At 40.4% G+C, this 15,852-nt stretch overlaps 2 protein-coding genes across 13 annotated transcripts in view; one reads left to right on the forward strand and one right to left on the reverse strand.

Moving 5' to 3' along the window:
- LOC131690160 (cell adhesion molecule Dscam2) overlaps positions 1-15,852 on the forward strand; it is a 471,795-nt gene that overhangs the window by 270,918 nt on the left and 185,025 nt on the right. The gene's annotated exons all lie outside the window — the stretch shown is intronic.
- LOC131690163 (pancreatic triacylglycerol lipase-like) lies at positions 1,689-3,659 on the reverse strand. The gene is made up of 2 exons (XM_058975727.1): positions 3,387-3,659; positions 1,689-3,319 (listed from the first exon to the last, which is right to left on the reverse strand). Exons 1-2 carry the CDS (start codon positions 3,596-3,598, stop codon positions 2,503-2,505), a joined length of 1,029 nt encoding a protein of 342 aa, XP_058831710.1. The 5' UTR covers positions 3,599-3,659; the 3' UTR covers positions 1,689-2,502.

The following is a 15,852-nucleotide window of genomic DNA, read 5'->3' on the forward strand; positions in this document are numbered from 1 at the left end:
AAACAAGCTAAAATAAATTTTAAGCCATTCAACACTGGTTGTGTTGCTGTTCTAGCCTAGGATACACATCTACACTCTGGCGCCTTCTGGGTCACGCTTCCCATTTCCCGGTCTGCTGTTGCCGGACCGCGTCTGAGCCTCTGCTAGTTATTGTGTAATGAGTTTTTAAGAAGTTTAGTCCGCGTGGAAAAGTTTTGCTGGTAATTATGTGCTACTTTTCGTTTCTGAGCTGTTGCCATGGCCAGTTGAGTGGACTTTTAATAGGTGGGTGGATTGTCTCAAACGAAGATTTGCACTCTCGTCGAGTGGTAGGATTAAGTTGTAGGACTGAGTGTGGTGAGAAAGTGTAGAATTTCTACGATTAGATTAAAAGCCGTTTGTCGTGTACTGGTTGTCCTTTCTCTAGTCTCTCGTCTCTCGTCTCTCGTCTCTCGTCTCTCGTCTCTCGTCTCTCGTCTCTCGTCTCTCGTCTCTCGTCTCTCGTCTCTCGTCTCTCGTCTCTCGTCTCTCGTCTCTCGTCTCTCGTCTCTCGTCTCTCGTCTCTCGTCTCTCGTCTCTCGTCTCTCGTCTCTCGTCTCTCGTCTCTCGTCTCTCGTCTCTCGTCTCTCGTCTCTCGTCTCTCGTCTCTCGTCTCTCGTCTCTCGTCTCTCGTCTCTCGTCTCTCGTCTCTCGTCTCTCGTCTCTCGTCTCTCGTCTCTCGTCTCTCGTCTCTCGTCTCTCGTCTCTCGTCTCTCGTCTCTCGTCTCTCGTCTCTCGTCTCTCGTCTCTCGTCTCTCGTCTCTCGTCTCTCGTCTCTCGTCTCTCGTCTCTCGTCTCTCGTCTCTCGTCTCTCGTCTCTCGTCTCTCGTCTCTCGTCTCTCGTCTCTCGTCTCTCGTCTCTCGTCTCTCGTCTCTCGTCTCTCGTCTCTCGTCTCTCGTCTCTCGTCTCTCGTCTCTCGTCTCTCGTCTCTCGTCTCTCGTCTCTCGTCTCTCGTCTCTCGTCTCTCGTCTCTCGTCTCTCGTCTCTCGTCTCTCGTCTCTCGTCTCTCGTCTCTCGTCTCTCGTCTCTCGTCTCTCGTCTCTCGTCTCTCGTCTCTCGTCTCTCGTCTCTCGTCTCTCGTCTCTCGTCTCTCGTCTCTCGTCTCTCGTCTCTCGTCTCTCGTCTCTCGTCTCTCGTCTCTCGTCTCTCGTCTCTCGTCTCTCGTCTCTCGTCTCTCGTCTCTCGTCTCTCGTCTCTCGTCTCTCGTCTCTCGTCTCTCGTCTCTCGTCTCTCGTCTCTCGTCTCTCGTCTCTCGTCTCTCGTCTCTCGTCTCTCGTCTCTCGTCTCTCGTCTCTCGTCTCTCGTCTCTCGTCTCTCGTCTCTCGTCTCTCGTCTCTCGTCTCTCGTCTCTCGTCTCTCGTCTCTCGTCTCTGTCTCTCATCTCTCGTCTCTCGTCTTTCGTCTGTAGTCTGATATCTGACATCTGTCATCTGTTGTCTACTGTCTGCTGCCAATCGTCTGTTACCTCTCATCTGTCGTCTGTCGAAAGAACACCTTATTGCAAACTAGCACCATACACAAGAGCGCCAAACCACGGCACTTTTCAACGTACTTAACTCCTAGCAACTGTTGAGGGATACTGACCTAAAAGATTATTATCCTGGACATCTGTTTAAGGGGTTATATATTTTTTTATTTTTCAAAAAATGGAAAAAAAAATTTACTCTTTCTAAACGTACAGCTTCTTAAGAACATTTTCTCAAATTTTCATAGAGATTCAAGTAATAGATCGAATGTTACCGTGCTTCGAGGCGCTCCTCGTCTACCTCGTCTAAAATGGATTTTCCGTGATCACGATTTCCGAAAAACGACTCAACCAATCCTCTTCATTTTTTTTTAATTGGTCATAATTTTCACCAACTCTTCCAAGCTTTCTGTTATAGATAACATGGAAGAAAGAAATATACAAAACATTCTGGTCTAGCAAGCTGTGAGTGTAGTAAAACAGGAACAGTTCAAAAGTTTATCAGCCTTCAAAATTTTGGCCAGATTTAGCGTTACATCGCTATGCTCAATACGTGTTAGAACGAAAGCAATGCTGTCCAATTCATATCCTACAGAATTGCATCCATCAAATGTTCCGGTTCTTCATCCCATAAAATATGATGGTATCGAGATAGAAAACTGCGGTCGTTTTGTATGGAAAACATTGAAGAAAACGAGATTTCCTAAAACAACTAGTCATACTTCTGCGAGCAAAAGGTTTTAAAAGAATCCAAATGTTAATTGTACTTAATTTATGTGTGTGTGATTAATATCGAATTCCATTTAATAATTTCAATATTTCTTCGTACTCAAATTTAGCATTCCATTATCTTATAATCGTAATCCAAGTATTGTCGTTACAATTTCTTCTTCTTTCCTTTTCTCATTTTCAGGTAAGTGCTGTACAACTAGAAGTGAACCGTGTGCTCTAAAAAAAACTCGTATGTAACACACTTTTTTGAACTTTTATTTTGCTTAATGCAACTTAACTCGGTTTCTCAAACCGTGTACGGTTCAAACAAAGACGTCATCAGATAGAAATCTCCTCCAACGCGGCTTGAATATATTCCCATTTTGGTAGATTTGTTGAAAAAGCACAAACCACTCAAATACATCGCATACCCGTCGCATTTCTTCCCGTTGAAAACATTTCTTGGGTTCAACGCCATCCGGAATAGTGTGTATGCATGAGCATGACTGCAGCTTACTGGTTCGCCACTCTCAGCATTGCTGCCCAACGGAATGACACAATTCGGTTGGGGAACTAATCCTCCTGTTGGGTAGAAGTTCTCGTGACCATCACCGACGCACACACCCCAAGTGCAGCGGGAAGTCATGATCATCTGAACATACAAGGCATCAGAACTGTCCAACCTTTTCGAAATTCCAATATCGGCTGGCATCTTAAACAGGGGACTAGCTGGATCAAGTCCATAAATTGCGCCAACCTTTCCTCCCAGGTTCATACCAGCATCTCCGCTTATATGAGCACCCATACTATGACCAACCAGTGTTACCTTACTCAACGGGATTCCCTCACCCTTCAGATAGTTAATGAACTTGGCCAAATAAGCACCAACTCTGATGGTATGGTTCGCTGCCAATGCATATCCGTAAATTGCCAAGTTGCCCCAATCCACCACACAGATATTGGTGTCTACAAACTTGAGGTAGTCGGTCGTCATAGCTTTGATCCAATTCCGGTTGCGGTTGTCCAGCCATCCGTGAGTAATGAAGACAATCGGCTTAGAGGTCACAATTTTCGAACTTAAACTACCATCATTTATAGCCGTTTGCGTAAGATTCGGAGAATTTCTGTGACCGTATGTGGGAATGAATTTCATATCAATCAAGCTAGTTAGATACTATATATTATACGTACCGGTTACCACACCAGAATGTTACATCAACCTCGATTGGGTTTGAAGAATCGCCATGCAAAATATATTTAGTGTCATTGACCACTATTCCAAACATACTGTCCATCAGGAAAGCAGCATTATAGTCGGATGAAGCGCTAAACAAGTCTAGCAATCCGGCAAAGGCATTATGTCCGAGCAAAACAATTGCCAAAAGCTGGAATATTAATTCCATGTTCTGGAGATCTAGAAGTTGATGCGACACTATCAATCCTCGCCAATGGATTTAGCAATTGGAGACTGTCCTAAATATAACATTTTTGGAGCCTCATTGCGCACTTGTGTGTTTGAACAACTGTGGGCTTCAGGAGCGTCGACAACAAAGGATGTTCTGTTAGCACGTGCCTGCGTAGATCTAAAACATGTCTGTGCAGCTCGCCAGCGAAACTCGATCAGAGTATATCATAATAAAATACCATCAAAATTTGTCACCCAAATTGTTACGTATGTTACATTCTTATGTAATTCTGATAAAGACTAGATCCATAATGCGGTAACAATACTTGTTTGTACTCTTGATAAATAAAGCCCATCAATCACTCGCTTATTTCCAAAAATCCTTAAAAGTTTTGAAGATATTGAAGTAGTTTTGCATTTCCCATTTTGCGATGCATCTAATAAATTTTCAGGATTTGCAGGTTTTGTATAACCAACAGTTTGCAGATTTGGTAGAATTTTCTTCTACATACATAATGAACTTTGCTGGAAATTATAGGCGACAATCTTTTCGTAGTCGGACTAGCGCGTTGGTTCGCTTTCTACTTGGTATTCTTCATTTTCCTGAAGAACAAAATAAACATATTTTGGGTTCAATTGATACCTTGCCACGATGTGCCCAAAACCGGTAATTATTAAATTAGCCATCAATTCGATATTCTGCATACCGAAGATATAGTATCTAACCCTGCGTGAATTTTAAAGAAATTTAGCAGGAAATGAAGATTTTTAACGGTTTGAAGATTGCTGCACCACTTATGGGCTCACACCACTGTAGAATTTTTAAAATATCGAAAGAAATGTACTGAAAACTTTAACCACGTTTTTTTCTCGAAACCATTTTATTCGAGCTGGTCAGAAATGTAACTCAGACAAATGATTTTTAATCGTTCTGAAATTTTCACAATATGTGCAGAATTGCTTTCTCCAGCGGCGTACATAAGATTTTGTTTTCCTATTGCATAATTTTTCTTAAATAATCTATTTTGTTACAATTTCTATCACATTTTCAGCCTTTTTCTATTGAAAAGCGATAAATCGAATTATCGATCAAAAAATCCTATGCACGTCGCTTACTCCCAAATTAACTGATCGGCGGGAAAGTACTGCACAGATACCCTCTTGTAATGAAACATGAAAACATTATTTTTTGTACATCATATATTATAAGTATCATTTTAAAGAATCTCGATTCATCTTTTAATTACGCCATCTTTTGGCGATATTCCTTTTATAAGAAATTGATCATAGTAGTCTATAGAAAAGCTAACTTTTAAACGGAAAGAGCTTGCGCATGAATGAATGTTGTAGACGAAAACTTTTCCATGAAATCTGCTGAAGACCATTATTCTCTGTTGCTCATAATTATCGATTTATGGGATAATTTCTCAGACAAACTTCTTAAATTCAAATGATTAAACCAGACGTTTTTACTACCGATTTTTCGCGATTACAATGTTCAAACGAATTTTAGTATGACTAAATACACACCTTTGCTAAAGAGACCGAATCGCTGTGACTTGTTTGAAAAGAGTTGTGACAGTGTTTGTGTTTACTTTTCCGTATTTTTTAAGCTTTACGATTAGAAAAAGGATATTCACATCATACATTATTCTGAAAGTGCAAGATTTCTCTTTCAAAACTGTGGTAAATACGATTGTCCGTACGTGAAAGTAACCGGCACAAACATTACAATAGTACAGTACAAAGCGCACCCAGTGGAACGATCTTCCTTTTAAGGGGCCCGCTTTAGTATTAAATAGATTCGGATTTTTCAACCGTTTGAACTAAATTTAAATTTAAATATTAAAAGTCTAGTAAAATGCAAAATGAAAAAGATGGGTAGGTAATGTCAGAGACATAACCGAAGTGACGTAGAATACACTTATGCTGTTAATTCGAATGCTGCAATTTTTGCTATCTTCTGCATTAAAATCAGATGTTTCGATATTTGTTATAATGTATTGTGCCCTGTTGTTGTGGTGCATTTTACCCCCGCACAGGTGCGATTTGCCCTGCCCATTTTTCAAAGAGCAATTTATAATGATTTTGAAAAATTGAAGATTTTTCATGTACCTGAATATTTTGCAAAGCGATTGTGATTTCAGAGTAAAATGTTGGCTAAATGATATAATTAATTAAATTCTCCCAATTGATGGTCTATAGCTAAGTTATGATTATATTTTCTTAGGGGTGTATTTTACCCCATCTACCCCTACATACGCTTGCATTACATTCACATACATCACTTGCGACATGTTTATGTAAATGGAATCTTGGCCATACCTCGAAAATTTCAAACGTGCACCAGAGACACATGCGTAGCAAAATTAGAATGTTAGGTTTGTTCAAAAGTTTCAAGTGGGTAATTACCAACTCGATTATTTTCAAGTGGATATCTGAGCAGAGTCTGACAACAAATTGAAAACTAAACTTGATGTTGTGATGTTTGGCAAATTATTACTCAGGTTGTTGTCGTTTTGGTCGTTTTAACGGTTAAAAGATTAAAATGGAGAGCAGCAAAATTGTCCTATGACATTAAACAGAAAACTAATTCTGCTATCAGTGAGAGTAAATTGAAAGCTCATTGAGATGTTGAATTTTTTCATGATAACAAAATGTCTTCACTTTGATGTTTCACCAAAGAAATATAAACATAGAAAATTCCTCTAAGAAACAAGAATAGCAAAATGAGAACAAAATTTGATGTCATATTTAAAAAAAACTAAAACTGATAGCAAAATAAGATTTCAATTTGATGCTATTATCATATGATTTCTACTTGTTGTTATTTTGATGTTCGACTTTGCTCGGGTAGTACTGCCTTTACTACCCACATTATCCACCGGCCCTGATTGTTGAATATTTCATTACACATATGCAAAATGCATTCGTTTTGCTGAATATTTTTAGAAATAGGCCATTTTAAAGCATGGCATGTACAAATAAAGTAAATTAAGGGCCAAACCGGATAACAAATAGTTTTTGAACTTACTGTAAATTGAATACACTCTACAATTAAGAGCCAGCAGAAGGGCATTTGCGCGTGGAATGTCAGCATTAAAGAGTTAAGGAGTACATAATAAGTTCAAACCTTCACCAAGCAGGTTTCTTAGCGTGGAGTTTTCGCAATAACCCTGCAATTGCCACGTATTATAATAACCAACAACGAATGTAGTGCCAGTACGTTACTTTCAATGGAGCATTTCACTAGTTAAACTGCGAAATAAGTAAAATCAATTAGCTGAACATAAAATAAATAGGTCTTAATGTGGATGTACAAATCCCGTCATACATGCAACAGTTATACAATTAAACTACTGTTTAATAGCAGCATATGAATAGCTGATATGTAAAAAGTTGTCCCAGTTTGCCCCGAGTATCAAATCGACGGCAGAAACATATTATATCAGTATCCAATAAGCCAACATCATCTCCTTCACACAAAACAACAACCAATGCTAATCAAATCGTCATCGTCAATCGCACTACCGCTTACCAAAAGAAAATTAACCAAATCTAGCCAAACATGTCAAATGGTCCGAAGTGCAAATGAAAATTTCTCTTTGTTTACTTTCTCTTTCGCTAATAACTTGGCAGTGTATACGTTTGTTACTCAACTCTCAGCAAAATTAGCTAGTCGAAACCAGAGTTTTTCGATATATCCTGAAACAATATTGAAAAGTTTTAAGATGACGCCATAATAATCGATAGAGAAAGCAAACAAAGAGAGGCTCTTATTTGCACTTAGGACCATTTGACCTGTTTGTCGAGAAATGATGAATTTATCTGAGCCCACCACACATAAGAGCAAGGGAGGGGGTCTCTCGCATCCAGCCACCCCTTCACACGGCACACTTGCAAACCGTTCATTGAGCTCCGAAAAAAGAGCGTTCTGCTTTTTCTGCGATGTATGCCGATCATTATATGCATGAAGCTGGCACGCCTGTGCATCATTGGATGGAATGATGACTGGCGGCAGTCATTGAATATATTCCAACCGAAGAATTTGAGCTGACACAAAACGTAACAGCTACTACAAGGTCAGAAAGCAAACCAGGGATGCAAAATGCCTACCTTTTCTGCGGCTGTAATTTTTCTGCCTACATTCTCATTTCTCTTTCAACGCTACTGTCGTTCGCTATTGCAGGACGCCCAACGCTGTACGGCAGTCTGTAAGTAAAGCAGTAACATGACATACTGCCCCCAGTACAGCCACCAGACGCGAGCGGTACAGCTTCTCTTTTCTTATTTTACACTTTTTAATATTTTTTATCTATTCAATATTTTCAATCACAAACGACAACAATGAATGCGGTTCGTTTATGCCACGACCGGCATTAACGCTTTCGTGTGCGGGCCTCTCCCTTTGACTATGCAGAGGAAAGTGTACAAAGCGAGAGAACAAACTTTACTACGCTACACTCTCACCGAGCAGTCGGAGTACAGCAGCAAAACAAAAATGTATTCTACTGCTGTACGGGAAAATGTACTCGGTCTGGCTACCGTTCTGGCAAGAGTTGTAGTGATGCGTCGCTGTAGTGGGCTGTACGGCTTGTGCAAATGTAAATATACGGAAAAAAATGTAGTTTACCGGTACCTTTGGCATCCCTGAAGCAAACTGACGAATTTTCTCTTATGTGCCGTTTTAATACCTGGCGAAGTTCATTGGATAACAAAGAGGAAGCCCTAGCAACGCTCGCTGCTCGGTTGAATTCTACGGACCAATCAGTGCAGATAGTTACTACCTTTACAAAATACATTATTTTCGTTATCTATAGACGTACATTTTACGGAATCAAATACAATATGCGTGCACATATTTCCGATCAGATAGTGCAAAAATATAGCGATTTCAGTCAGTACAACGGAAGTTATTCGCATTTGAAAACTGGGAAAATATTTCAGCAGAAATTTTGAAACGTTAGAAGTATTCTACTTCAAAAGAAAGAAAGCTTTTTAGTGGGACATCAAGTTTGTGGAGTTTTTATTAAGTTTATATGAGAAACACTCTAAATTTATTTTTCAAACGACTTTTAAACTTGTTTCAAAATGGATGCGATTTGTTATCTGTCTTATATCAGTATGAAGCTGATTGAAAATCGTTGGCCCGGCAAAGGAAGTGCGTTTCTGACCAAGGGCAATTTGTTATGAGAATCGGTGGTACAAAGCAGGATAGTTGGATACATTATTGATTTCTTGAATATAATTTTGAGGCATCTATTCTGAAATGTTTGAAGCTTTTTAAAATTGGATATATCCATATATGCTCTCATGGCCCTACAATGATGCAAGGTAATTTAGAAGGGAATGGATATGCGCATGGTAGAATTTCAAAAGCACGTGCTGTGGGACATAATGAAGCAACCTTTTTTCAAGATATTTTAAATGGTCGTTCCAAGAAAGTGTGGAAACAAGGCAAAGACCCACAAATTTGAAGACTTGTGTTTCCTCGATCCTGTAGTTTTCAGTACATGGGTCAGGGTGTTGGGCTATGGATCTTCCGGATGAATGGAAAATCATATATTTGGTTTTTGACAAATTTAGGGAGAGAAGATTATCGTTGAAATATTTTATAAGTAATTTTAAATCTTCTTCCAAGTCTCGTACAACTCCACTACAGCTGGTGTTTGGATAAAACAAGGCAGTATCATCTGCAAAAAGACGAGGTGCACCTTTTAAATTAAGCTTTCATAAGTCATTTGTATAAAGCAAGAATAGCAATGGACCAATATTGCTGCCCTGCAGAACTCCTATTTCGATGCCTCTATATGAGCTAGATACATTTCCGACAGACTCGCAATGAACCCTGTTCGACAAATAGCAGCGAATTAGATCATTAGCTAAACCCCTTTCGCCATAACATTCTAATTTTCCTAACAAAATAGAGTGATCTAGTGTGTCTAACGCTTTTTTTTAAATCCAGAAAAAGTGCGCCAACAACTTTTTTTGTCAATTTCATTAGCAATAGAGTCGATCAATTCAGTCAATGCAATCAAGGTACTACAACCATGTTTAAAGCCGTACTAGAAGTTATATATTATATTGTGTTTGTTTGAAAATTCTAGTAACCGAGAGATTAAGCACTTTGTTGAAAACTGAGACTGTTGATATCGGATAGTTGCACGAGTAGCAAGGGTGTCCAGAAAATGGGGATTTCTTTAGCTATTTTAAAACAGTTTGGATAACAACCGGTTTCAAGTATTATATTAAAAATTTGGCTGAGGATGTTGGCAAAAGCGGTACAATTGGTTTTCAGAATACTGGGGGAACATTATCAGGATCAGCACAGCTATAAATTTTCTTGAGACCGTTAATTGATAAAATAACCTCATTAACAGTTGCGGGACGCATGTAGATCTATTCAAGAGAAAAAGTTATGAACGGTTGTGTTAAAAAACATGCTTATTTCATTTTTGTAAGTGCTTTTGTGTTTTATTCACTAACAAAGTTTTAGTTTTGTAAATGATATTAACAGAATGAAAAACAACTTGCAATCTATAAATGTAGATAGATTTAAAAAAAACATTTTTGTTTTAAAGATCGCCTGCAACTGTCAAAACAAAGAGATAGAAACTTGGTTGCTTCCCCAAAAATAAGCATTAATAAAAATTCTAAAAATCTCTAGAACAAATCATTAACAAGAAATTATTATATAAAGAGATTAGCTGAAAACCGATTTTTGAAGAGCTACCCTACCTTGAATATTGAACCAATAGAGCCTTAAAGTTTATTTAGCAAAGTTGCTTCAATTTGATTGTTTTACAAATTTGTATAACATTGCGTAGCATAATTGTGTATATGTAAAAAGTTGATACTTTAAACACCTCCTTAACCACAAGGACCACCCTAAAGTAACTAATATGAAGAAATTGGCGAAACAGTACAAAGAAAGTTTGAAGAGAATACTATATATCTAAAATTAACGGTTTGGGCGCAAGCAGTTTTGTCTTCCTAGATACGGTTTTGGGACCATAGTGCATTATTTGTCTTTCGTTTGCCTCTATCAGCACACATTTACACGCAGTAAACGTATACACAGCAGAAAAGGTATGAAAAGTAACATCGGCATATTTCAAAATTTCGTCGAAAAAACTATTGTGTAATTTGATTTTGCGAATAAATTTTTGCTAAGTATGAGGCACGTTAAAGCAATGCTGATAATCGTGTAAATTTATATGTTCCCATAGCAAATTAAAATATTGTTCTTAAGACTTGCGCAGGGGCGGATCCAGAAAAAAATTTCAGAGGGGGTCCGAAATTTCGATTTTGAAATAATGATTGTGCAACATGTAATATGTACCGTAAACCGGGGTGACATTGATCACTTTTCGAAGTAATCATTACATATTTTTAGACGCAAAACATTTTTTCAACTGTATCGATTTTGTTGGCTATTTTCGGCAAATTTGAGACTAAGAGAAACGAGAGCAATGAAATTGAAAGACGGATAGGTATTCTAGAGCGAATCAGTTATAAACTTAGAACGGAAAACTAGAACTAGGCAGGCTCATATGGGCATAATCGAAAGGAAATGTGAAGAATTCTTTGTCTTCTTCAGAGTAGGAGTTGGGCGTTGCACCCAAGTCTACCGCATGGTCATCATTTCCTTTCGATCATGCCCATATGAGCCTGCCTAGTTCTAGTTTTCCGTTCTAAGTTTATAACTGATTCGCTCTAGAATACCTATCCGTCTTTCAATTTCATTGCTTTCGTTTCTCTTAGTCTCAAATTTGCCGAAAATAGCCAACAAAATCGATACAGAATATATGTTTTTAGAGAGCAGAAAAATGTTCAATAACAACATTAGCAGGAAAAAAATGTACAAAAACCAACAACTCAAGAAACGGGTTTGGATAGCCACCCGACCCGCTAATACAACTACTCTTGCACGGAACATGATTCCTCCCTGGCATTACCTTACGGCATTACTTCGGAAAGAGGTTTTTTATATTTCAACAGCACACACTGCTATGCAACTACTTAGTAATTAGTTCTTTAAGTAGGGTTACAGCACCCATCCTCGAAACACTACCAGTTTTCGACCATCCACACAACGTGGAAATTTCTGTATGGTAGTAGGAAAGCTAGCTGTGGTTCGAGAATTAGTGCTCTTTCTCTACCAGGACAATCTAGGCGGCAAACTTCAGACTTTTTAATTTACTGAGCTCTTCAATTCCCTTATGCTATTTAGTACCACTTTCTCGTTGAGCTTCCGACTTGATCGCGAACTACTCAGGTGCCGAGGTCAGTTCGGCGATTCCGGTGGAGTAGGGCGTCCGGTTCGCTGACGGATAGTTCCCCGGTGAAAGAAGCTCCCGATTCCGATTCATCGTTGGTTTCAGTACCACAACTTCTTGAGCCCTTTGGCTCCGTGTCCGCTGCCATTTAGCACCGCAACTCTTTCAAAGCCTTTAGTTCCCTTCTTTGCGATTTAGTACTACTTCCTAGTAGTACTTCTTTGATGAGCCATTCAGCTCCCCTATTTGCTCGCGAACTACTCAGTCCTCAGTATAGTCCCCGACGATAGACGTGACCTACTCCGGTTACCCGGCAAGAGAAGTTCTCCCGAAAGCGAGTCAATCAGCTAGGTGCCGAGGTCAGTTCGGCGATTCCGTTGCAGCAGAGCGACCGGTTCACTGGTGCCCCGATGACCCGCGACTGGTGGTGTCTCGTCGCGGTCTACTCAGTCTAGTCCCTAGCGCCGATGGAGAGTTTCCTGACGAAATAAGTTCTCCTAAATTAGGAGTCCTAATACCGATTTTCCTTGATTTTCGCTATATTTCTATCGGGCTAACCGGTGGGGTTCCGTGGTCGGTTTATCGATTCCAGATGGACCATGGCATCCAGTTCGCTGGCGTTCCGACGACCCATACTCGATGCTCTGTTGCAGTCTACTCGACTAGTCGTCGGCGGTGGATCTAGCTTATTCCTGCGGAGTTCCCTAGCAGTGATTAATCTCCCGAAACCGCTGCTCGATGTTCATCACGCCGTTTCTGCTGTAAGACGGTAATGATCTACATCATAACTCTGTTGACTGTGTTCTACGTCTTTACGTCGCTGTATTGTTCCATTGCTGCTGCCACATCACAATCGAATCGATTCTCATCATCTTCCTCACGTTTCTGGCGTTTGATTGATTGTAGCACTTGATATCCTCCGCCAAAGTGATGCAGATAAGGATCCTCTCGGCGACAGAGCATACTGCCTCCGAAGATATTATTCTGTACGCAATCGCAACTCGTACGACCACCAGCCGGAACGTCCTGTTCAGCTTTTCACGGTTCAGCTTGGTGTTCAGCACCTCAGGCAAGAACCCCATATCGCAGTATAGTTGACGAAACACTAGATAACATACCGACTTTTCGCAAGTGTAATCAACGTGGTTGTTAAAGCTCAACCGGTAGTCGATTATCACTCCCAATTGCTTCAGTGCACGCTTCGATGAAATCATGTGCCCATACACGGTATTCTGTATCCGCTGAACCGCTTTGCAGTTGCTGACCAACAACACCTCCGTCTTGTGATGAGCTATTTGCAGCTTGACCCCGTTCATCCAGCTCTCGATCGAGTCTATTGTCTCCGTCACCAACAAAAATTGAGAGATTGAAAAACGCTGCATTATCTCCATCGACGTGGCCAATGGGAATTTGTTTTCGAGAATTTTACGAAAAATTTGAAGTTTGGGAGCCGCCGCAACGCTGAATTTTGTTTTAAATATTATTATGATATTGCTTAGTGTTGAATGTTGTTTATTGATCTGTTTTATTATTATTTGTAATTAAGTAGTGTTGGACTAGTTTTAAGAAACAGTCTGTATGGCACAAAGTGTCAAAGACAAAGGAATAAATTAAACACCTCCACTTCTCCAAGTGTCTCACTCATAACCGTTGGTGACACGTCGTCCGCGAAACGTACAACTTTCACTTTTCCAGGCAGCCACAGTGTTAGGGCCCCATCGTACATCCCGTTCCAAATAGTTGGAACGAGAATGGAACCCTGAGGAACGCCCGCTGCGACTCGCATTTCCAGATATGCTAGGATCGCAGCTTCCAGCGCCACGTTTGGTATTCTATCCGGACTGAGGGCTTTTTTTGATTTCAGTCGCATCGACGCTTCTTTGAGTCGTCGTTAGTCGCTTGCCACTCGGCTGTGTTTGCCCTTTCTTCTTCGATTATCTTTTGCTTACCCGTGCATATTTCAGCTGGTATCGACGGGCCCTTCGTGATGACGATTCAGTGCGCGTCCCCCAGGATTGGCGTCTACTTCGCAGCACAACTAATTATAGCTAACTGGCTTTCTATGCTTGATCTCCCATTTTAAAGTGTCCCTAGCTTCTCGAAACGTCACTTACGCTCCTCTCTCACTCTTCGATCCTGCTCTCTGAGCCCTCCTTCTGGCTCTAAGACAAGCAGCGTGTAGCGTACTGAGCTACTTATTTAACCAGTAAGCTACACGCCATCTACTGCATGGCAGTTTTCGTGGCATTGTAACATCACAAACAGTCACAATCCTTCTTGTTACATCAGCCGCATCAACATACTTGACTCCACTGTTCGCCGAAGTGACTCAACAAAGAGTTTTTTCTTAAAGACTTTCGTCTTCCACTTTAGCTTGCCGGTCGTCCTTCTCTGTGCTACTGCAGAGTTCCACTGGTAGCGAATCGCCTGGTGGTCGCTATGGGGATACTTCTCGCACACTCTCCAGTCCTTGTTCGCCGTCAGTCAAGGACTACAGGATGTGGCGGAATATCTCTCGTTACCGATGTCCGTTTCGTGAACCAATAAGCTCCCAGTGTTGTCACTATACCAAGAGCCATTTAGCTCTCTGCTTCGCTGCTAACTACTCGTTTTAGTCCTCTGCGGTGGATCTAGCCTCCACAATGAGCCGACCGGTAGCTATCGAGGTCTGTCGCCAATTTTTACTACAAGGAAATATTCTCATAAGATAACTTTTGTAAATGAAACTTTGAGAAGTCCATTTAAAATATTAAGCAAATTTTTGTTGATCATGTTCATTTTTTTTTCAAATTTCTTCTAAATATTTCGGAGGGGGGGGGGGCTTTGTACCTAAACCCCCCCCCCCCCACGTGCTACTTCGCCACTGGTAACATATCTCATTTTTACGCGATTTTGTGCGTAACGATGTTGAGAAGAGAGGAAACGCACTGCATTCTTCACGTACATACACAACCCAAAACTCGAAGTGCTTGGATCGTTCGCGCTCAAGCGAAGCTTATGTATGCCACTTTGCAGCAACTTAGGTTGATAGTATCCGAGCTCGCGTCTGTGACAGATCGCTTTTTCTTTCGATGTCGATTTTGTCCTGTATGTTCTAACTGCAAAAAGTGCGTTTTCCAATCGGTAATCGTAAGCTGATCATCGGTTATCCATTGTACCTGGACAGTTTTGTTTAAGTGTGCCCCAAGGAATTACTGGAACTATTCCTACCGTTAATCACAGAAGAGGAATGGTCAGCAAACAAAATATTTTCGAACGAAAAGCTAGGTTGCTCAGATTATTTTTTCCTTTGGTGTTTCCCTGTCTGCTGCTGAAGTTCAAGTTCAATTGAAATTAAATACAACCATTATTTTACATTCTCATTCTTGTCTCTTCTATAATGTTACATTGGGCCCTTAGCCCGTGCAAAAATAACTTTCCCTGACAATGATTCATCTCAAGGTGAGTTCAACGTCAAAATAAAATCGACTCCTCGGCTCAAGATGTGTCCAGGCCTGACTGAGCCATGCGTGATCTTCCAGGCCAAAGAAAAAGTTTTTTTAAATCTATTGTAGATTCTCTAGTTCGGACGGAACAATATTCGGCCGTGACGGGAATATCGAAAATTTGCCTTAATTAGCTTAGGGGTGTGGTACATAGTTTGAAGCAAGCAAATGATATTGCTGGCCGCGGGCCTTTTACGTAGAACTAAAGAGTATATGTACCAGCAAATCGGGTGGACATCTGTGGGATCGTCTCCGATTCGAATTTGAATTGCGCGGATCTGTTGACACATGGGCTTGGCTGTTTTTTGGGAGGTAAGGGTTTCAGCGTGAAAAGAAACACTTTTTTGCGATTTTTTTAGAGATTTTGATGAAACGAAATGATCGAAACTTTTGTACTCTATAAAGCATCATTTCAAGAACATTTTGTAATTTTTCTATGCAAAAATATCGACAAGCGACTCGATGACGAAGCTTTTTGTAGAAGGTCT

The sequence above is a fragment of the Topomyia yanbarensis genome, chromosome 3 (assembly GCF_030247195.1).
Source record: "Topomyia yanbarensis strain Yona2022 chromosome 3, ASM3024719v1, whole genome shotgun sequence".
NCBI classification, from domain to species: domain Eukaryota; kingdom Metazoa; phylum Arthropoda; class Insecta; order Diptera; family Culicidae; genus Topomyia; species Topomyia yanbarensis.

Excerpts from the sequence above, each read along its gene's own strand:
- LOC131690163 (XM_058975727.1), bottom strand. The coding sequence starts at position 3,598 with ATGGAATTAATATTCCAGCTTTTGGCAATTGTTTTGCTCGGACATAAT. Across the intron at positions 3,320-3,386 it reads ACATTCTGGTGTGGTAACCG|AAATTCTCCGAATCTTACGC; the intron begins GTACGTATAATA and ends ATACGGTCACAG.